This window comes from Aspergillus welwitschiae, assembly GCF_003344945.1.
Source record: "Aspergillus welwitschiae strain CBS 139.54b unplaced genomic scaffold BDQ94scaffold_22, whole genome shotgun sequence".
NCBI lineage: Eukaryota > Fungi > Ascomycota > Eurotiomycetes > Eurotiales > Aspergillaceae > Aspergillus > Aspergillus welwitschiae.
Genome location: NW_020798716.1, coordinates 418,970 through 438,593, shown reverse-complemented (window position 1 = coordinate 438,593; position 19,624 = coordinate 418,970). Strand labels below are relative to the sequence as shown.

General features: G+C 52.0%; 6 protein-coding genes across 6 annotated transcripts; 4 read left to right on the top strand and 2 right to left on the bottom strand.

The window, feature by feature from the left end:
* Window positions 1-501: 501 nt before the first annotated feature.
* Window positions 502-3,880, top strand: BDQ94DRAFT_160462 (BAR domain-containing protein; the record flags this gene model as incomplete). The annotated part of the gene is made up of 9 exons (XM_026769221.1): window positions 502-1,182; window positions 1,262-1,352; window positions 1,408-1,918; window positions 2,417-2,504; window positions 2,592-2,677; window positions 2,814-2,969; window positions 3,039-3,600; window positions 3,655-3,786; window positions 3,848-3,880. The coding sequence occupies 9 exons, from the start codon at window positions 502-504 to the stop codon at window positions 3,878-3,880; spliced, it is 2,340 nt and encodes a 779-aa protein (XP_026624825.1).
* Window positions 3,881-5,499: 1,619 nt separating this feature from the next.
* On the bottom strand, window positions 5,500-8,840 carry BDQ94DRAFT_180235 (sterol homeostasis protein ARV1; the record flags this gene model as incomplete). The annotated part of the gene is made up of 7 exons (XM_026773574.1): window positions 5,500-6,664; window positions 6,733-6,786; window positions 6,836-6,907; window positions 7,290-7,528; window positions 7,597-8,173; window positions 8,231-8,520; window positions 8,591-8,840. The coding sequence occupies 7 exons, from the start codon at window positions 8,838-8,840 to the stop codon at window positions 5,606-5,608; spliced, it is 2,541 nt and encodes an 846-aa protein (XP_026624824.1). The 3' UTR covers window positions 5,500-5,605.
* A 1,106-nt stretch (window positions 8,841-9,946) lies between these two features.
* BDQ94DRAFT_146685 (polyamine acetyltransferase) lies at window positions 9,947-11,710 on the top strand. Its single transcript, XM_026766878.1, has 3 exons — window positions 9,947-10,738; window positions 10,812-11,264; window positions 11,321-11,710. Exons 1-3 carry the CDS (start codon window positions 10,343-10,345, stop codon window positions 11,342-11,344), a joined length of 873 nt encoding a protein of 290 aa, XP_026624823.1. The 5' UTR covers window positions 9,947-10,342; the 3' UTR covers window positions 11,345-11,710.
* A 205-nt stretch (window positions 11,711-11,915) lies between these two features.
* Window positions 11,916-14,603, top strand: BDQ94DRAFT_146681 (putative GTPase NOG1). The gene is made up of 5 exons (XM_026766877.1): window positions 11,916-12,019; window positions 12,105-12,213; window positions 12,322-12,423; window positions 12,511-14,204; window positions 14,263-14,603. Exons 1-5 carry the CDS (start codon window positions 11,999-12,001, stop codon window positions 14,302-14,304), a joined length of 1,968 nt encoding a protein of 655 aa, XP_026624822.1. The 5' UTR covers window positions 11,916-11,998; the 3' UTR covers window positions 14,305-14,603.
* BDQ94DRAFT_56938 (uncharacterized protein) lies at window positions 14,495-15,003 on the top strand. The gene has a single exon (XM_026776072.1). The coding sequence runs from the start codon at window positions 14,684-14,686 to the stop codon at window positions 14,948-14,950; it is 267 nt and encodes an 88-aa protein (XP_026624821.1). The 5' UTR covers window positions 14,495-14,683; the 3' UTR covers window positions 14,951-15,003.
* A 658-nt stretch (window positions 15,004-15,661) lies between these two features.
* BDQ94DRAFT_146679 (sugar porter family MFS transporter) lies at window positions 15,662-18,453 on the bottom strand. Its single transcript, XM_026766876.1, has 3 exons — window positions 17,552-18,453; window positions 17,378-17,490; window positions 15,662-17,318 (listed from the first exon to the last, which is right to left on the bottom strand). The coding sequence occupies exons 1-3, from the start codon at window positions 18,033-18,035 to the stop codon at window positions 15,960-15,962; spliced, it is 1,956 nt and encodes a 651-aa protein (XP_026624820.1). The 5' UTR covers window positions 18,036-18,453; the 3' UTR covers window positions 15,662-15,959.
* Window positions 18,454-19,624: the final 1,171 nt, after the last annotated feature.

Sequence of the window (19,624 nt, the reverse complement as noted above, 5' to 3'; positions counted from 1 at the left end):
GTTACAGGGGACTTGTGTTTTGGTGGTTTGACGGTTTGGCGGTTTTTTTTGCGGTATCTCCGCTAACGTCACGCTGCTGGGGTTTTGTTTCGCATTTTTTTGTAGATGATATTTTTTTTTTCCAATGTAGATAACAGTATTTATCAGTAGGAGATTTTGTCTGCATTGCAATCCAGACATTTCTATACAAAAGCCAGTCCCTCCCCCACCCCAAGAGGAACTGGAATAACACATAGCACTCCACAAGAAGATCTACATTAGTTGACTCTTTAACAACTCTCATACACGGTTCAGCAAACAGCCTCGACGTCATCGCTCTTGTCGCAAATCCATCTCTCACATCTACGGTTCTGCTTTCTTTTACCCTGCCCCGCCATATTTTAATCAACGGCCCGCCCCAGTCAGCCGCTGCCGTCACCCACGGTTCGCTTGCAGTCAGTTCCTTTCCCTCTAGTATTCCCTACCAGGTCATCCACTGCTTCAAATCCAAACATATCACACATGTCTCGATACGGCGACTACCGTCGCTCTACTGGGGCTCTCGACGAGGACCACTATTCGCGGGAACGTGAGCGTCACCGTCACCGTCACCGTTCACGTGGACCCCCGGTACTCGAGCGCCCCCGCCGTGTCGAAGAGGATGATCGCTTCGAATATCGCCTTCAGGAACAGGAGCGATACGGCCCCCCTGCCCGTCGCTCCGAAATGTTCTACGAGGATGAACATCTAGCCTACTCCCCAGGTCCGCTGGTCACCTACCGCCATGCCGAGAGCCCTCCCCCGCGCCCGCGCCTTCTGCGCCGGCAGTCTTCCCTGGACACTTTTGACCGCCCAACACGCAAGATCGATGAATATTACTATAGCGACTACCCGCCTAGAGCTCCTCCTAGTCCCCCGCCAATGCGAAGACGGGGCTCTTTCCACCGTGTTCGTTCGCCCGACTACTACGAGGAAATTCGTATTGCGGAACCAGACTACTATGGCGACGAAGAGTACCGGGAGTTCCGTGAGCGGGATCGGATTGTCGAGCGCCCACGTCGCTCAGTGAGTCGGTTTCGTGAGAGAATGGTAGAGGAAGTCGACGTGGAGAAACCGTATCCTCGGAAAGGCAAAACTCGCATGCCTCGCAAACTGGTTCACACCAGCGCGATCCGCGAATTTGGCTATCCGTATGAGGAAGAGGTGTGTATATTCATGGATACAAAGTCGAGCTGGAATGAAACATGGCCTGGGCCTTGTCCAACGCTGACCGTGTCTGCAGGGGAAAATGATCATCATCCAGGTTGCTCTTTCTAAGGAGCAGATCGACGAGGTCATCAGTCGAAGTCGTGAGATGAAGCGCATGACCGAGAGTAGGTTCTCCACGTGCTTGCCATCAAGAGAGCAATGGTGCTGACAGTCTGTAAGCACGTTATAAGCATACTTCCTCACCCTCACCCGTCCGTGACAGAAAGCGCGAACGCATAGTGGAACGAATCGCTATGGACAGTTACACCCCCCGCACGAGCCATGAGACTTTGCTCATCGAGCCATCTCCATCCCGGCACCGGTCGCGGTCGCGCCATCACCATCACCATCACCACCATGGCGAGCTAGAGGAAAAGAAAATAACCAGGACGGTCTCTCGGACACGAAACGTGTCGGTCCAGGGTCGCCCTCGCCGTCGGTCATCGCCCGTGCGTAGAATTGAGCGGTATGACGATGGAGCGCAGTCCACTAAGCTTCAGTCCGGCCCACTTGCCATCGTTGTACGCCCGCGAGACAGCGATGACGATCTGCGGGAATACACGCAATTCGAGCGACGTGGCGGTGGAGAGATGATCCGGGACACGGAGATTATTGGCGACGGCGAAGAAGAGGAGATCCTCGAGGTGAAAAAGGATCGCAGAGGTAGGATGAGCCTTGTCCGACGCAAGCGGTGAAGTGCGGATTCTAAGTGATATTCATAGGCCCGAGCTCACGGCTCATGCGAGCGATGATGGCGACGTTGACTTAATCCGGGTAACTGAATGCGGACTCGGGGAGCATTTTTACGACTTTCAGCTATTTCCTCCTTAACGATTTCGGTGTCTCCTATTTTTCATCTGTACTATACCAGTTTGATTGCGATGACGACTTGTACTATGATTCGATTGGTACGGTTGACGCCATACTATCACGACGACGATAACGACAATGGGATTCTTGTTTGTTTCATGGGCTTGTGCGCGTTATTTAGCTCTTGTTCCTGAGTTTGTTCTGTGGATTGTGTGCTTAGACCATATTTAATACTTACCCGGCCTTCTCTGGACCTAGCCAATGCAAGAAAACCGACCAGTGCTGCACACATTAGAGTTTGTCTAAAGAGTAGACGTGTGGTACTTGGTAGTAAAGTAGAACTGACCACACTGACCACACAGATTATAGCGTGAGATAGCGATGCTGCCTGGGTGCCTGGCTCATGCCGGCATGAAACCGTGGCGGTACCAGCGATACGAAGGCGGTGTCGCACCAATGAACGGAAAGTGGCCTCGACTCCGCGATCTGCACATCAACACCATCTTCTCTCTGACCCTCCTATTGCAGACTTCCTGCATTTGTATTCAAATTAGATATATCGTGCTTTACTCGGAAACTCAAGAGACTTAGTGTCCAACTACATCATGGATAAGTTCCAGGCGTTCGGAAAGAACCTCAGGTGAGATACTGTTCCCCTCCGCTATAATTTCTCCGATTAGGAGACTGTCCGCATCTCCAGCGGCACTCCGATGTTGTCATACAGCCAAGACTTCAACCCAAGCATCTCTACTAACAAGCCATGTCTTATCGAATAGCGCGAGCTTCTCGCCCTTTGCTGCGCGCACTCAGCAGATGATCAAGGAGCAGCTCGGCCAGGCCGACGACCGGACTCAACTCCCCGATGAGTACATCGAGCTGGAGAAGCGGGTGGATGCCCTGAAGATTGTCCACCAGAAGCTCCTTCAAGTGACGTGCGTGATATTTGCCCCCGTAACCTCTCATCTCTCAGTCAGCTAACATGTTGGCCCTATCACATGCAGTTCCCAATACTCCAACGAGGCGTATGACTACCCGCCCAACATTCGCGAATCCTTCAACGACATGGGCCGCACCATCAGCGAGAAGGTCCAGCTCCTTTCCCAGGCCTCCTCTCCCGCCGAGGCTCAGGCTGCCCTGACTGCCCCTCCCTCGGCCAAGCCGCAGCCCAAGACCTTTAACCACGCTATTGCCCGCGCCTCTCTGGCAGGTTCCCAGACTCTGGCGCAGAGCTCGCATGGTGAGGACCCTCTGGCCACTGCGCTGGAGAAGTACGCTTTGGCGTCGGAGAAGGTGGGCGAGGCCCGTCTGGCCCAGGATGCTCAGATCCAGTCTCGCTTCTTGGCTGGCTGGAACACCACTCTTAACACGAACTTGATGTTCGCGGCGAAGGCACGTAAGAACGTCGAGAACGCTCGTCTTATGCTCGACTCAATCAAGGCAAGCAAGAAGGCCGCAGTCAGGGGTGACTGGGACAGCCTGAGCGAGGAGGCTCGTGCGGAGATCGAACAGGCAGAGGATGAGTTCGTCGGACAGACCGAGGAGGCTGTGAGCGTGATGAAGAATGTACGTTGGTTCGTCTGCGTGGAAGAAAGTGTAAAGACTGACAGAAATTTTCAGGTCCTCGATACCCCCGAACCTCTGCGGAACCTGGCCGACTTGATCGCGGCGCAGCTAGAGTACCACAAGCGGTCTTACGAGATACTCAGCGAGCTGGCTCCTGTTGTCGATGGCTTGCAGGTTGAGCAAGAGGTATGATCGATCAATATTCACAGGTGGTGTTTCATCGTGACTAATTGGCATCTTCCTGCAGGCCAGCTACCGTAAGAGCCGTGAGGGCGCTTAAATCGGTTGTTGCTGGAATTTGTCGCCATTGTCTCGTGTCGTTTTGTTGCCGCCTGTTATTGGAAACTAGCCTCGTTTGATTCACCCTGTTTGTCTTGTGAAATTGTTCTATATCCCTCGATGTGTGAATGCGTGGGTTATTGACTGCTTGAAGTGTAAATTGTGCAGTGTATATCGTAGACTGATACAGTATGACATTCGCCTACTATACTCCTAGCCCAGATGTCTCTTTTACAGAATTTCTCGAAAATACCCTGCGCAAGGGCCTGCATCAGCTAGACTTATTCTCATCATTCTTCTTCCCATAACATAAACTCCCCTGTCCAAAACAAAGCCATCAAAATAATAATCTCGATCTTCCTTCTGCAGCACATAGCTAGAACCCGTCTCCAGATGATGAGTTCTGCCTCAGGCATCAACCCCGAGCAGCGGCGCAGCTCCGCCGATAACCTCCCTCTCGATAACCACGTAACTCCGTCCCCCGTTCCGACCAGCTAGCTGCGCGACAATCCAGTTTGAGCCCCGTCCTCCACCTACTACTGCGACCCTACCTTCTTCTAGCGAATCAAACAGACGACCGACTTCTCGAAAGCCGCATTTGCGCCGTTTCACCAGCCAGCCAGCGAGTCAGCTACCCAGCTAGATAGCTACCTACCTCCACCGGTCCTCAAATCCACGACCTACACCTCGCAAGCAAGAGAGAAAGAGAGCAGAAACAGCAAGGCTGGACCTGCTGTATTACGACACAACACTTATCATTCCTGAACGTATACTCGATCGATCGATCGGAGCAAGAAAGCAGAATGGCGAACGGGTATGTCATGTTTGATACCTGTCTGTAGACTGGATATCTTTCCATGCGCTCTCCCAGTCATGGATAAGAAAGACATCATGGCTATGATACTGCTAAATGGAAACATATGCTAACATGATATTCTGGAAATACAGCTGGAGTTTAATCATCGGCCTCATCTTCGTGGTTGTTGCCTCCGTCCTGGCTTGGATCTTTAGTCCTAAGGGGGAGAATCAGACGTGCGTTTTATACATCCTCTTTCCCACCTTTAATACAATCGAGGAGGTACTGTGTTTACTGACGTTTAGCCTTTTGGGAATGGAATAGTGTCTTCCGCAGCACGCTCGTGCTTTCTTTCGTTTGTTGTTATTTGATGTGGGGTATGTTGAATTCAACACTCATTCCCTTTTCGCTCTTACTCTGTGGCTTTGGTAGGGCGTGGCTAACTGGTACTGCTTTGTAGCTATTACATTCCTGGCGCAGTGGCATCCGTTGATTGTGCCAAAGAGGGCGGATATTCGGCCGGGGAGGGTACCGCAGTAGTTTGATGCTATTTTGCTGTTTGCCTGTGAAGAGGCGAGGCTGTTTCAGGGCGATGTGGCTGGGATGGGATGTGGTTGAATAGTTGAATACCAGGGGATGCGTGGAATAAGGGGCCTGTGCTGTGGCCGTGGGGGAGATGTGACTGAGGGTGAAGTGGAGGGGGGGAGGTGATACCATGATATAAAATGTGGGATTACTGTATAGCTACGCTACTATATTTTTTTGTTTTGTTCTTTCGCTTGGTTTCAATACCTATTTGTCTATCGACCGTCTCTGTGGGGTTGAGATTGGTGTAGATGTTCACTACTGTGTAGTGAGTATATGGTATGGTATGGTATATCAAGATGCTATGTCTATGTATTTAGTAATATGCTCTCCTCTATAGAAATATTAACCAACTCCAACTGCCCCCAATATCACCCTCTGTACTGTCCACCGAGCAGCCAATCCTGCCACCGCCAATGCCACCGCGCGCAGGTACCCGCACCCAAGCAGGATATACAATGCTTCGATGTTGCTCAGCAGCACGAGATGCGTGTCCGCCGCGCCCAGAGAGAGCAGCGGCCCAAGCAGGTCAATAAAGCTAGCCAGATAGCTGGTAGGTACAGACTCGGGCATAATCCTGAGAAGACTTTCCAGCAGCGAGGACGAACCGGGCAGAGACGAAGTCCCCGTGGCAGTCGGGTGAGCTGCGGTGAGAGTCGCTGCGGGGGCGAGGCCGCTGCCATCCAATGTCTGCTGCATGACGGTTGTCTGGCTACCGGCGCTGAGCAAAGTATTGTTAGAGCCGGAGACATTGGACGCATTTCCGCTGCCGTCGGGGCCCCATATGACCAGAAGGATGGGGAAGAGCTTCGCGCAACTGCTGACAAGCAAGGCGGTGCTGATAGCGGTTGGGCTGGCTGGTGAGGGGGGCGGAAGGGGTCTGATGCTTTGTGCCGGGGCGGTGGAGGCACGTCGGAGAGGTGGTGGGAGGGTGGTGAAAGATCCTTGTGGGGTAGTAGGAGGGAGATGGTGGATGTCACTGCCTGAAGCGCTCGCTACTGTTGATACATCGTTGGAGGAGCCTTGTGGGGTAAGCTTCGGCGGACTCAGTGTCGATGCTGGCGTAGGCGAGAGCTGCGTTTGGCTGTTGTTGGTCTGCGACGGGAATGATGGGAGTATGGGTGTGGAGGGATTGGAGAAGATAGGCGCCTCTGTCGCATTGCCGTGCTGAGAAGAGCCAGTATATCCGCGGGGCGTTGGGGCCAGGATCGATGCCAGAAGACGGATGGTAAGGTGGTGGGCAAGAGTCGCCAGCGCATTCAGGCTTAGGAAGAAGAGGTATTGGACGATGATGGGCGCGCGCGAAAGGAAGGTGGTTGCGAGTGATGGAGATTTCTCAATCCGTGCCCATGTCAAGTAGACGTCAAATAGGAGTAGTAGAATCCCTAAACGGATTATGGAGCGCTAGGCAAATGAGATGTGTTAGTTGCAGTCTGCAATGTCGTAGGTGGACGTAGATAGCGTGCGCTTACATCGAACTGGTTGTCGTCTCCCCCTAGCCGATTGAAAAGCAGATGGCGATAAACCTTGGTAATCCGTCAGCGAGACTCTTACCTATGCGTGCAATTCACATACCTGCGGCTTGATAAGGACGAGATCAATGAAGATCACGACGAAATCATGCTCGACGTATTTGTCCGCGAACCGCTGGCAGCGCGGACATTGCGTCAGACGCACTCCTTTGCCCAGGGATCGGTCATCGGCGCGACTGTATGTGCTGTATAAATGAGAGACCGGATAGGAGCACTCGATGCAGATGGGCATCGTGTCATTGACTCCTCTTCATAGCGGAGGAGCCTATAGACATGGGGAAGAATTACAGAACCCCGTGGGCGAGACCGAGATGCCCGCAGGAGATGCCGAAGGCGGTGAGAGTGCTGTATAGGTTATTCCCCTCGATGCTTATCCTGCACTTCGCTTTAACCATACGATAGGCTTGATCATTGTCTAGGATTCATTTTGGATACGATGATTCATTTTAGTGCCACCATGGTTCGGCCCTACTGCTATCCTACAGCTTGCTTCCTACCACAGGAAGGGGTAAGATGTTGTTTCTCTGGCTCTGCAACCGCTCAGTTGTTGTCTTGAATAGACGCGGCAGCCCCGTCTGCTCGTACGTAACCCCCTCGACAATCAACTGTGCGATGCCCCGAGTTGAGAGAAAGACCTGCGGCATCCCATGTCCGGTGAATCCGGCCACTATGAGTTGCCCCGGCTTGTTTGGAATATGCCCAACGTGTGGGAGCGAGTCGCTACTATATCCCATGACTTTTTCAGGTTAGCACCGTACGATTTTATACTACGAGCACGAACAGCATGCGAGATAGGATACATACTTCCTGACCAGACACGGTCTGTATATGCTCCCGTGTTTTCCCACCCATGAAAGTGTCTCTGCATATAATTGTCAAAGTATCGCACTGCCGCCTCGACCGTTCGGCTGTCGTCGGTATTGTTGTACCAGCTGTCTTGGTCCTGGTAATAGAAGGTCGACTTCGCTCCTCCTACAATAATACTGCCATCTGGACGGGGAATGAGGTAGTCATAATGCCAGCCATTGAATCGCAGCATATACGAGCGTTCGAGCGGCGATGGAGGTGGATTGGGCACCACAATGCGACTGCAGAATCCTCGCACCGGAATGATCTTGTCTTTGTACTCGGGTGCAATGGACGACGTGTATGCGTTTGTAGAGAAGACGACCCATTTGGCGCGGATTGAGCCTCGATTTGTCGTCACCGTCCATCGGCCTTCATCATCCGGGACGTCAGACACCTTTGTGACAGGCGTGTGTGTCTGAAGGTTTACTCCGGCTGACACGGCCTGCTTCAAGAGATGTATAATGAACTTATACGGCCAGAGTCGGGCGGTATGCTGGCTGAAGCAAGCCAAGGCCCCCTTTACACCGGATACCTAGGCGATGTAAGCCGTGTCGTCCCGGGTGTGTAGATAATGTAGAAAGCGACCTACGCTCTCTGCCATTTCAGGCGGAGTGTATCCGACATCCTTGATCGTTTCCACGCCCTCAGAGACAAGATAATCGTACCCGGCCTTGACCTTTGCAAGCTGGTCTTTGTCAAATTGGACATCGCATACTCGGTTTACCTCTAGATCGCATTCGATCTTCTCTTTTTCAACAAGTTCCTGAATAGCGGAAACATGCTCCATCTCGAACGCAGCGACTTCGGCCGCCGCCTCTAACCCGTGCTCCTTGGCCAGATTACCGGTTCGATTGAATACATCAGGCTTCAAGTGACCACCTACACGGCAGGACCCGCCATGCATTAATATTGACAAGCAGCCTAGGAATGACTTCGATTGGGTACTTGCCATTGCGCCCTGTTGCTCCCGAGCATGCCTGCCGTGCTTCTAAGATCACAATGGAAGGCTGTTCTGCTGATACGAGTCGGCTGCGCTCGAGGCAGTGATAAGCAGTCGAAGCTCCCGCATAGCCGGCGCCAATGATCACGATGTCACTCGTTTCTGGGAGTGACTCTGTAGAGCGAAAGTTGTCCAAGGGATCAGGCTCCGACCGCCAGAAAGATGTCAAGCTATGATCAACAGGGAATGGTTTGGCCATCTTGATACGAGAGAACGGTGACCAGTCCAAATCGCTTCAGCAGACAAAGCAGACAAGTATATTAGGTTACTAGGTTACTATCGATGCTGAATTTATATCTGGGTTAAAGGTATCTAGTATGGCGGTTGAGATAAGAATGTCTGCCAGCTCATCGATGCGTTGGTCGGCATTGGACAGAAGCGCCGACGGACTGCAGCGGAGTGTCTGTGCCTCGTTTCCGATAACTGCTAGCGTCGACAGGGGCTTGGATCCGATAGCCTGGCAAGCTTATCAGATTGCATCTAAGCTGAAGAATCATAGCAGGCCCGGATGCCAGGGTCTGTTGTGCAAGTGGTGTGTCTTCAGCCCCTCGTGTCGGAAGGAATCCAACGTTGCATTCCATGCATGATGATGCCATGATTTGGAGAAAACAGCAGGGTAGAAGGTGTTGACAGCACAGCCAGTCACTCCATCGGTACGCATTAGACAGCGTTAAGTATGGCAAGATAGATCTGTGCAGAATTGCTATTATAGGAAATCATAGATACCTTGGAGGTTACGAGTGATAGATTGTGGTACAAGATGGGGACGTCCAAAGAGCCAGTCTAAACATGTACGTATCGGTAACCTCCACGGTAACGCGGCCCCCATCAATAGAAGCCAGCCAATTAAAAGCCAGCAAAGTGCATTGCACGAGAGCATGGACGTGTAATGATACAGTACCGCCATGACCTGCAGGAGCCTTTATCAGTACCTGTCCGGTATTGCCCGCCCATCGCACTGCCAGCTGAAGGTCAGTGCTGGCAATGGAGGTCCTCACGGGAGATGAGGTTGAAAGGTTCAAGGGAAGTAGATAGGCGAGAGAGATGAAACAGCCATCAGAGTCACACCAAACGACGATGGGTATTGGCATCAGATTTTAGGTCTGGGGGAGGAAAGTCCTTCAATCATCCAGACACTCCACCCCCAGCCAATCACTCCTACCGGAGATCTGTCGCATTCCCTCCGCGTGTGGCAAACCAAACCAAATCCACCCCCTCGCTCAATGCAATCTCAATCGCACACAAACTCTGCCTGCGCGACTGACTGGTTGATTGACTCCCTTGTCTGCGCGTTCCAGAAAAGGCCCCCGTTTCTCCTTGACGCCTGCCCAGCTCGAGTCATCGCCAGTTCCTGCCTGCTTGAAACTCTCTCTCTCTCTCTCTCCCTCCCCAACTCCACCACTTTTGTGAACCATTGCCAGCTTTGGCGTGAATTGACCCCCCCGAGGCTTATCGGCCGCATTAAGCTAAATCGATCCCCACCCGGTTTTCTAGGCTTTTCCGAGCATTTCGTACCCCTCGATTCCCTTTTTCGTCCCGTCTTTTTACCTTCCGGTCAACCCTCGGCCTTGATTCTGTCGTTGTCACGTTGCCTGTCTTTTCACCCTTCGTTTTTTCCCTTTCTCCCTGGCCCGAGTGTTGCGCCATCGCTTTTTCTCTTGCCCCACTACTCTTCAGCTCGCGTGAACACCTACCTACATCATGTCGGACCAGGCCAACTCTCACTACCAGGAACCCATTAACGGGCTTAAGCCGTTATCAAATGCGGAAGGCTACGACTTGCCTGCTACCGCAAGCGACTTGTCCCGCCGCGCAGAGCGCGCAGAGTTCTCATACGCCGATGGCCAGCCTCTAGGAGAGGCTGAGATTGAAGAGGATGACGACGACGAAGAGGAAGAAGTTGAAGGAGAATATGTCGCTGTGGACCATGACGATATCAACGAATATCCTTACTGGTTCCGTCGCCCACCCGTCCACCAACGCACCAAGTTGGATGAGCTGCACCCGTTCGTGCAGGTTCTCACTGAGTCGAACGTCGAAGATTGCGTCAAGGTCGAGGAGGCATTTCCTGAACACGAGCGCTGCTCGCGCGAAAAGGTATGAGTGCCATGTTGGATGCTATGCGCCAGTCGAGCAAACTGGTTGGAGCTTGGGCTAATTGGGTTCACAGTTTCGTTATCGCCTGAGCAGATGCCCGGAATTATGTCTCGGCTTGTTTACTCTTCCAATCCTCGGTGAGGGCGAGCCTAAGCCTCGCCCGACGCTGGTGGGCCATGTCATCGCCACGAGAACCTCGAACCCGGTGGTGACGGATAAGTCTATGGAGCTCCCGCCGAAGTGGCAGGAAGAGCGCATGACTGTGGAGGATGGAGAGACTGTTGGTCATGACGAGTACGGCAGCACGATTGCCATCCACTCTCTCGCCGTGCTGCCAGAGCATCAGGGCAAGCAAGTTGGCAGCACATTGATGAAGGCATATATCCAGAGGATCAAGGATGCGCAAATCGCCGATCGCATTTCCATCATTGCGCATGGCCCCCTGGTGCCCTATTATCAGTCTTTTGGTTTTGAGAACCGCGGTCCTAGCAATTGCCAGTTCGGCGGTGGTGGCTGGGTGAACATGGTAAGTTCTCTTCGGCATGTATCTTGCTGCATAAGTTCGGAGCTGACAGTCCCCAGGTCTTCGAGTTCGCCAAGGAGTAAGCGCTCGTGGGCTTGATCTTAAATGCTACTGCATCTCTGGGGCATGGTGTTATATCTTATGTTCGCCCCCTTATGTTGTCTTCGATTTCTCACGTTTTGTTCGTTTCTCTTGATCTCTTTTAACACTACCCCATTTTATATGACGCATGCTATGGATTACACAGGATTCGGTCTTACTGGTGGGTTCATGATAAAAAGCAACGGCGTTTTGTCGGGCTACGAGGGTTTAGGGACAGATGATGATGATGATGCTGGTATTATGATGGCCGGATTGAAGCACCACGGATGGTTTGGTCAGGGCAGGCATATTTGTATCATAGTCCCCGGTAGTCAGTGTAAATAAATATGGTATAGACATGGTTCAAAGACTTGAAAAGTATCCAATATAATCGACTAATATGCGTAAGTACCCAACAGCTGCTGGCTGGCTGGCTGCCTCGCCTAGAAGCACGCAGGGAGACTCCCAAAGGGGGGAAATTCCCCACATTGACTCGGCGCTCACCGCCCGCCAAAATCTGCCTCCGACCGCCCGGAATATTTTTTTTTCTTTTATCGCTCCAACGCAGATTTGCGCTTGTCCACCTCTTATTTACTAACCACGGGGTTTTTGTTCAAGAGTCGCCTACTGTATCGACTCCATCCCCGGTGCCCATCATGAAGACGACGTGGAAAGATGTGAGTGCTCCTCGTTGATCCCCGATCCAGCCAAACCGGTCGCAAAAACATTCGATCTGACGTCTCTTTTTCACCGCTTGATTAGATCGCTCCTGTGCCCACGAGCCAGGAATTCCTGGACATCGTCCTCAGTCGCACTCAGCGACAGCTTCCTACCCAGATCCGTGCTGGGTTTAACATCAGTCGTATTCGCGGTATGTCTTGGGTTCTTCAGAATCTGTGCGGGATGCACAAGCTTGCTCCCAAAGCGGCAAATCAGAAATATTCGGGCTAAACTAATTAAAATTCTTCTCTGCCCACAGGCTTCTACACCAGAAAGGTCAAATACACCCAGGAGACTTTCTGTGAAAAGTTCCAGGCTATCCTCGATGGATTCCCCAGACTGCAGGATATTCATCCTTTCCGTAAGTCGCCTGCCTGCTTTTAAAGCTCCAAACCCCACCATTTCTTTCGCTGTTTCTCGGTCAACAACATATCCTGACAATTCCCAGACAAGGATTTGATGAACACCCTCTACGATGCCGATCATTTCAGAATCGCTCTGGGTCAGGTTTCGACTGCTAAGCATCTCATCGAAACGGTCTCCCGCGACTACGTCCGCCTGATCAAGTATGCCCAGTCTCTGTTCCAGTGCAAGCAGCTCAAGCGCGCTGCCCTGGGTCGTATGGCCACCATCTGCAAGCGTCTCAAGGATCCCCTTGTCTACCTTGAGCAGGTCCGTCAGCACTTGGGTCGTCTGCCCTCGATCGACCCCAACACCCGCACCCTCCTGATCTGCGGTTACCCCAACGTCGGAAAGTCAAGCTTCCTGCGCAGCATCACCCGTGCCGACGTCGACGTTCAGCCTTATGCTTTCACCACCAAGAGTTTGTTCGTCGGTCACTTTGACTACAAGTACCTGCGTTTCCAGGCCATCGATACCCCCGGTATTCTGGACCACCCTCTTGAAGAGATGAACACCATCGAAATGCAGTCCATTACCGCCATTGCCCATCTTCGGTCCGCGGTCATGTACTTCATGGATCTGTCCGAGCAGTGCGGTTACTCTGTTGGCGATCAGATCAAGCTCTTCCACAGCATCAAGCCCCTGTTCGCCAACAAGATCGTTTTCCTTGTCGTGAACAAGATTGATGTGAGACGTCCTGAGGACTTGGAGCCCGAATACCAGCAAGAGCTCCAGAATGTCCTTAAGTCGGGTGATGTCGAGCTTCTGCAGTTGTCTTGCACCACCACCGAGGGTGTGACTGCTGTCAAGAACGCCGCCTGTGACAAGCTCCTCGCCGAGCGAGTGGCTCAGAAACTCAAGTCCGGAACCAACAACGCCGGTACCCCTGGTGGTCGTCTGGGTGACGTCCTTGCCCGTATCCACGTTGCTCAGCCCATGGGTGGTGTGCAGCGCGAGACCTTCATTCCTGAGGCCGTCAAGACGCTCAAGAAGTACGACAAGGACGACCCCAACCGCCGCAAACTGGAGAGGGATCTCGAGGAGGAGAACGGTGGTGCTGGTGTCTACAACATCGATCTCAAGAAGACCTACGATCTGGCCGACGACGAGTGGAAGCACGACAAGATCCCCGAGGTCTGGAACGGCAAGAACATCTACGACTTTGTCGACCCGGAGATCGAGGCCAAGCTGGCTGCTTTGGAGGAAGAGGAGGAGAAGCTGGAAGCCGATGGCTACTACGAGTCCGACGAGAGTGTCGAAGATGTGGAGGATGCCGATACCCGTATGAAGGCGGACCTGATCCGCGAGAAGCGGACCCTGATGCGCAACGACGCCAAGATGCGCAAGTCTCTCAAGAACCGGGCTCCCATTCCCCGCAGCGCCAAGGCCAAGAAGCTGTCCCAGATGTCGGATGCTCTGGATGCGGCTGGTTACGATGTGGATGCTGCCTCCTCCCGCGCCCGTTCCCAAAGCCAGGTCCGTGGTCGCACGACCACCCGCGATGTGGACATGGACGACGCTATGGATGTGGACATGTCGGACCCTCGCCAGGCCATTGCCAAGGCCAAGGGCCGTCTTCGCAGCCAGGCTGCGACAAACCGTCGCGACGATGGTGTTGTGGACGATCAGGCACGCACCAAGGCCGAGCGCCTGGCCAAGTTGGGTCAGAAGAAGATGAACCGGATGGCAAGACAGGGAGAGGCCGATCGTCACACGACCGCCTCTCTGCCCAAGCACTTGGTAAGTTCTTGCATCTATCTGATCATCTTGCAATGTAGTATACTAACTTCTTCTTCAGTACACCGGAAAGCGTACCATTGGCAAGACCCAGCGTCGTTAAAGGCATCGTCCGGATTTGGACGGTCGATGACGAGACGAAGTCCCTTCTTCTTAATACAGTACTCGATACACATAGTGGTCATGAAACATGGGTGTTCCAAAAAAGGGCGTTGGGGGTGTTTCCTTTTGTCGTCTTCTTCCTTTTCGTTTGGATGAATATAGTCTTCTCCTGAATACCTGGGATTTATTCCCGCGAATCGATTGTCATGTTGATGAAGAGTTTAGTTGTGCTTTGTGTTGTGGTGGACGAAGTAGATTGTCTATAGAAGTATGAATTGCATGCGACGACATACTACTGCATACCATTATCCTCATTCATCATAGCAAGTAGACAAGTAGGAGAGACAAGACAGGAATGGTTTGATCCAAATAACACTTTGATGAGTAAGTTGAGTGAGCAAATGGACACATTGGGGCAAAACTACTGGGTACTGCCACCATCACCACATCTCATCCCCTACCTACCAACAAGAAATACACCTGCAAAAGTCAATCGAATGACTTCCCCCACCAAACCAAACAACCAAGAACCTAAAAGCACAAGCATACGCATACACATACACCCTGAACCAACTACCGATAACCCTATGACAAAGAGACTGTATAAGTCAACCAAGATGAAATCGATAAACACTGACTACTACTGACTCTCTATCCATTCTCAAGAATTTGGGTAGTACTAGCTAGCACAAACACCTGCACACATATTCATTCATCTCGAGGGAAGAAAAATGAAAACAAAGTTATCTGTCTATCTTCCAAGTTCCTGCTCACTCTCCCCTCTCTCTCCTCGAGAAGCATGCTAGGATGGTTCTGCTCATGTTACTACTGTGTATAGTGAGTCATTCAGGATGAACGACTACTTGCTTATTGTAGCAACGACTACTCTACTAGTAGTACTAACATGGAAAAGGTCTGTATGATGATTTATGCTTGGGTTGATGGGTATATTACATAGATCAGGGGTGGGATCATGTCACACGTGGTAGGTGTTACGTTGCATTTATCTGCTAGGGGGTGGGTAAGGAGACCGGAAAAAAAAAAAACGATTGTATTTATTGTTTCATGTGTGATGTAGACCACTTTGTAGATGGGGAATGTGCACGTGCAATGTATGTGGTCTACTATTATTATAAGGGTTTCTAGAAGAATTCTAGAAGGTCAGTAGAAGAGAGAACCCCGGACCCGCTGTGTAGAGCCGTTCCTGACTTCGTGTTGACACCGAGGGAGTCGATGTGGAGGACGCTATTCCGTGTACGGAGATGGTCGAATGGAGAATGCACTGATCACTTTGGCCACGTTACTGTCTACAATTACTACATTACTAAGACAAGTGAAAAATCTACTGGATCACCAAGTAAGGTTCGTATATACTTGTATTAAATCGTTTCTCAATAACCTCAAAAAAATGTCAACGTCAACAGATGTATGCAGTTGCAGGTATCACCAAACGCCGATGTCGTAGTTCCCAACCATATCCTTCCCGATGAGTCAAGCCATTCAAACATTGCGTGCGTGGACGCATTCATGCCGATAATAGCTAGCTAGCAAATGCGATGCAAAGAGCAATCATGCAATTAAATAAATCAAAGCTTAAGATGCAGGTTCAATGTACAAGAGCAACTAGCAAAATGAGTTCGCGCGAGTGCGAGTGGCTTACTCGCGGAGCTCAGTGGGCTCGGTGTGCTCAGCCATCTCAGCCTGACCCTCCTGCTTGGAAGAGGAAGGGGGGCGGTGCATGTCCTGGACAATGCCCTCCGGGGGAACCCAGCTGGCACTCTGCCAGGGCTTGACGTGGAGCACGTACATGGTGTCAACCTCCTCAAGAGTGCGACCCTGGGTCTCATTGACGAAGAAGAAGACAACGAAGATGGCGGCGAAACAGCATCCAGCAAAGACGTAGCCGTAGGCGAAGTCAATGGAGCTAGAGATGAAGGGGGTGAAGAAGGAGATGAGGAAGTTCCAGGTCCAGTTGGCAGCGGTGGCAATACCAATGCAGAGAGCACGGTAGCGGGCGGGGTACATCTCACCACAGATGGCCCAGACGATAGGACCCCAGGTGGTGGCGAAACCGACAATGAAGAAGCAGGTGAAGATGATCATGGCCTTACCAGCGGCAGGAGTGGCCTGAGGGTCGGCAAGATCCAGAGCGAAGTGACCAACGGAAGCCCAGATCATGAAGCAAATGAACATCCAGGCAGCACCAACCATCAGACTGTTACGACGACCAAAGTGCTCGACGACGTACAGACCGGGCAGGGTCATACCGAAGTTGACAGCACCCAGAATGATCTGAGTGACGTAGCTGTTGCTCAGACCAGTGGAGGTGAAGATACTGTTTCCGTAGTAGAAGATGAAGTTGGCACCGGTCAGCTGCTGGAGGGACTGCAGAGCAATACCGAGCAGGGTACGGTAGAGCATGCGAGGGCCGGTGAACAGCTCGTGCCAGGCAGCCTGACCGGCGGCCTTCTCCTCGTCGAGCTTGTCCTTCATGTCCTTCATCTCCTGGGCGATGACGCGGTGGTTCGGGCTGACACCGTACAGCTTGCACATAACCTCACGGGCCTCATCGATACGACCCTGACGGTAGGCGAAACGAGGAGACTCGGGCAGGAAGAGAGAGCCAACAGCCAGAATCAAGGGCCAGGCGAAGCCAATGCCCATGGTGATACGCCAGGAAGCAGTCGACTGGATTCTCTCGGTACCGAAGTTGATGATGTAGGAGATGAAGATACCGAAGGCGACGAACAGCTGGAAGGCACTGACCATGGCACCACGGACCTGACGGGGAGCAGATTCACTCTGGTACATGGGGACAATGCTGGAGAGGGCACCAACACCCAGACCGGCAACCCAACGACCCATAGCGACCTGGACCCAGTTGCTGTCGGTGGCAATCTGAATGATGATACCGACGATGTGGATGACAGACCAGAGACAGATGGAGAGCTTGCGGCCCATGCGGTCTGCGATAGGAGCAGCAACCAGGGCACCGATCATAGTACCGATACACAGCTGAAGAGGTTGTCAGTCGGGTTGGTCTCTAGGGACAGTCCATGATGTATGCCACTTACCAGACCGACAATGAGACCACTACGGACGTTGCTGAAAGCATAGGATCCATCCGCCTGTTCCTGACCGAAACGTTGGAGGAAGTCATCCATAGTCTCGAAACCAGAGATTTGACCTGGTGGTGGAAAAGGTTAGCAACCGAGGGGACTAGCTGCAGAGAATCGATGTCACCATACCAGTAGAGTAACCGAAGATGAAACCACCCATGGACACGACGATACCCAGGATGAAGGAGCGCCAGGTCAAGTACTTGACGGGACTGTCATCGAGCAAGACATTGTCCTTCTCGACGGCGGAGTTGGAGCGAGCAGGAGTAGGAGCCTCAGTGGAGGACTCAGAGTGGTCCGCCTGAGGCTTGAACCGGGACATCATATTAGAGACACCCATGTTGCCGGTGGATTCATACAACGCGGAATCCTCTGCCAGGGATGGGAAGATGGGAAAAAGAGAAGATTGATGGGAGAGAAAGACATCCAAAGGGCTGACAGACCCGGGGGAGATGGAGGGATATATATGGGGTCCGGGCAGAGGGGGAGAGGAGGGGGGAGGGGGGCCGCACACAAAGATGAACTCGGTAAGTATGACGGTGTCAACGAGTGAATGCCACTGAAATGGAAGTGAAAGAATTTGACGCTCCATCCGTCGGCAATTCGCCTCCATCCCAGGGATTGGAGGGACCCCATCCTCGGGGTAGGACCATGGCAAGAAAAAACGGGGGCCCAGATCTCAAGGGCCCGAAGACAGGCGAACGAGGTGGGAGATTCGGAAGCTAGGGGGCGGAGAGTTCATTGGATGCTTCGAGAGCGTGTCTTGGAGTGGGGAGAGAGTGGAGAGACTGTCTGGAGAGAGCCGGAGCAGGCTACGACAAACGGGGAGATGTGGACGGTGAGTACCTGAATCGGGGGGAATCCGTTTTCGCCGGCGGAGAAAAAGCGGATGGAGACGAACCGAGATGGAGGGAAGGAGGAGAGAGACTGGAGATTGGATGGAGTAGCGCTAAGAAAGAATGGAGTGGATGAAGCTGGAGTTCCTGACGGGAGGATTTGGGATGATGGATGCGGGCAGGTCACGAGGGCATCACCTGCTCTTTTTGCCTTCTTTCTTTTTTGCTGTTATTTTGTTACCAACATTCTTGCCTCTTTCGGAGGATTCTTGAGTCGTGACTTTCCGAATCCTAACTGATTCTCTACACATTCTGTATCCCACGTAAATACATACATACATGCATACATGCATACTATACTCTTTGTATACAGCTCCTTTGTGATGATGATGATGGTGATGATGATGTTGTTATTGCCTATCGATTTCATCTATCCTTGTATAGAGTAGGAATCTCCAGATCGGCTACACAGAATGTTTTGCCACAGTGTGACCGTGACACTGATCCCAAAGGAGAGCATTGATCTTGATGATGATTGCTGATGACGACGATGATGAATGGTACCGAGTCCTCCTTCAACCGAATCATAATCTAAAATAATAATAACTATGATGCGGCTGTCGTCGGGTTGGCAGACCGATTCCCGTCACCAGACAAACAATTTACGTACGACCAAAACGGTTTGCATCATTGATTGATTCACTGACATGTCAATGTTACCCGGAACCACCACATACTGCAATCCCAGTGGCTAAAACATCGCTGTCTCCGGCCATTCCGTGTCACAGAAAGGAAGGGAAGCATCTTGACAACGTGAATGATTTGTTTGTTTGGAAGGAGGGGGGCGACATTGGCTGATCCACCCTCCCTTGAATCACTGATGGCCGGGTGCAGTAAAAAGCCACGCCTGCATAATATTAACGCAGTCTAATATTACTATCGCCCTGCCTCCCGCAGCCATGCAACAACTTAGTCAGAACCCTCCTGGAACCTCAGCCCGCCTGCTGAACAAAGCATTGTTGACGAGCATTCGTGATCCACTACGTTCCTGGAATCTTCTTCGTTTCCATTACCTGTCTGTCAAACTCAGCAGGAAAATTTTTTCCTTCCTTCAAAAATCGTCAGATCAGCCCCTGAGCCACGAAAAAAGCCCAGTCGTAGTAAAGTTGCCGGTTCCAACGCAACCTCAGGCCCAAACGAGGGAGATCACCGGGCGCCAAGTGGGTCCAACCACGAAAGAATTTTCTTTTACAAAAATTTCTAATTTTTGACTCTGCATGCGTTGGGAAATCCCTTCTTGGCTCTTGGCCGATCCCGAACTCTCACGAACACATGCTTTTTCACTTTTTGCCCGACAGCAGCGGCC

What these genes read in the sequence shown, in the direction of transcription:
- BDQ94DRAFT_146685 (XM_026766878.1), top strand. Translation starts at nt 10,343, where the DNA reads ATGTCGGACCAGGCCAACTCTCACTACCAGGAACCCATTAACGGGCTT. An exon ending in AGCGCTGCTCGCGCGAAAAG is followed by an intron (nt 10,739 to 10,811) that starts GTATGAGTGCCA and finishes TTGGGTTCACAG; the next exon opens with TTTCGTTATCGCCTGAGCAG. An exon ending in GTGGTGGCTGGGTGAACATG is followed by an intron (nt 11,265 to 11,320) that starts GTAAGTTCTCTT and finishes GACAGTCCCCAG; the next exon opens with GTCTTCGAGTTCGCCAAGGA.
- BDQ94DRAFT_146681 (XM_026766877.1), top strand. Translation starts at nt 11,999, where the DNA reads ATGAAGACGACGTGGAAAGAT. An exon ending in GCAGGATATTCATCCTTTCC is followed by an intron (nt 12,424 to 12,510) that starts GTAAGTCGCCTG and finishes GACAATTCCCAG; the next exon opens with ACAAGGATTTGATGAACACC. An exon ending in CCTCTCTGCCCAAGCACTTG is followed by an intron (nt 14,205 to 14,262) that starts GTAAGTTCTTGC and finishes CTTCTTCTTCAG; the next exon opens with TACACCGGAAAGCGTACCAT.
- BDQ94DRAFT_56938 (XM_026776072.1), top strand. Translation starts at nt 14,684, where the DNA reads ATGAGTAAGTTGAGTGAGCAAATGGACACATTGGGGCAAAACTACTGG.
- BDQ94DRAFT_146679 (XM_026766876.1), bottom strand. Translation starts at nt 18,035, where the DNA reads ATGGAGGCGAATTGCCGACGGATGGAGCGTCAAATTCTTTCACTTCCA. An exon ending in CATCTTCGGTTACTCTACTG is followed by an intron (nt 17,491 to 17,551) that starts GTATGGTGACAT and finishes TTCCACCACCAG; the next exon opens with GTCAAATCTCTGGTTTCGAG. An exon ending in GTGGTCTCATTGTCGGTCTG is followed by an intron (nt 17,319 to 17,377) that starts GTAAGTGGCATA and finishes CAACCTCTTCAG; the next exon opens with CTGTGTATCGGTACTATGAT.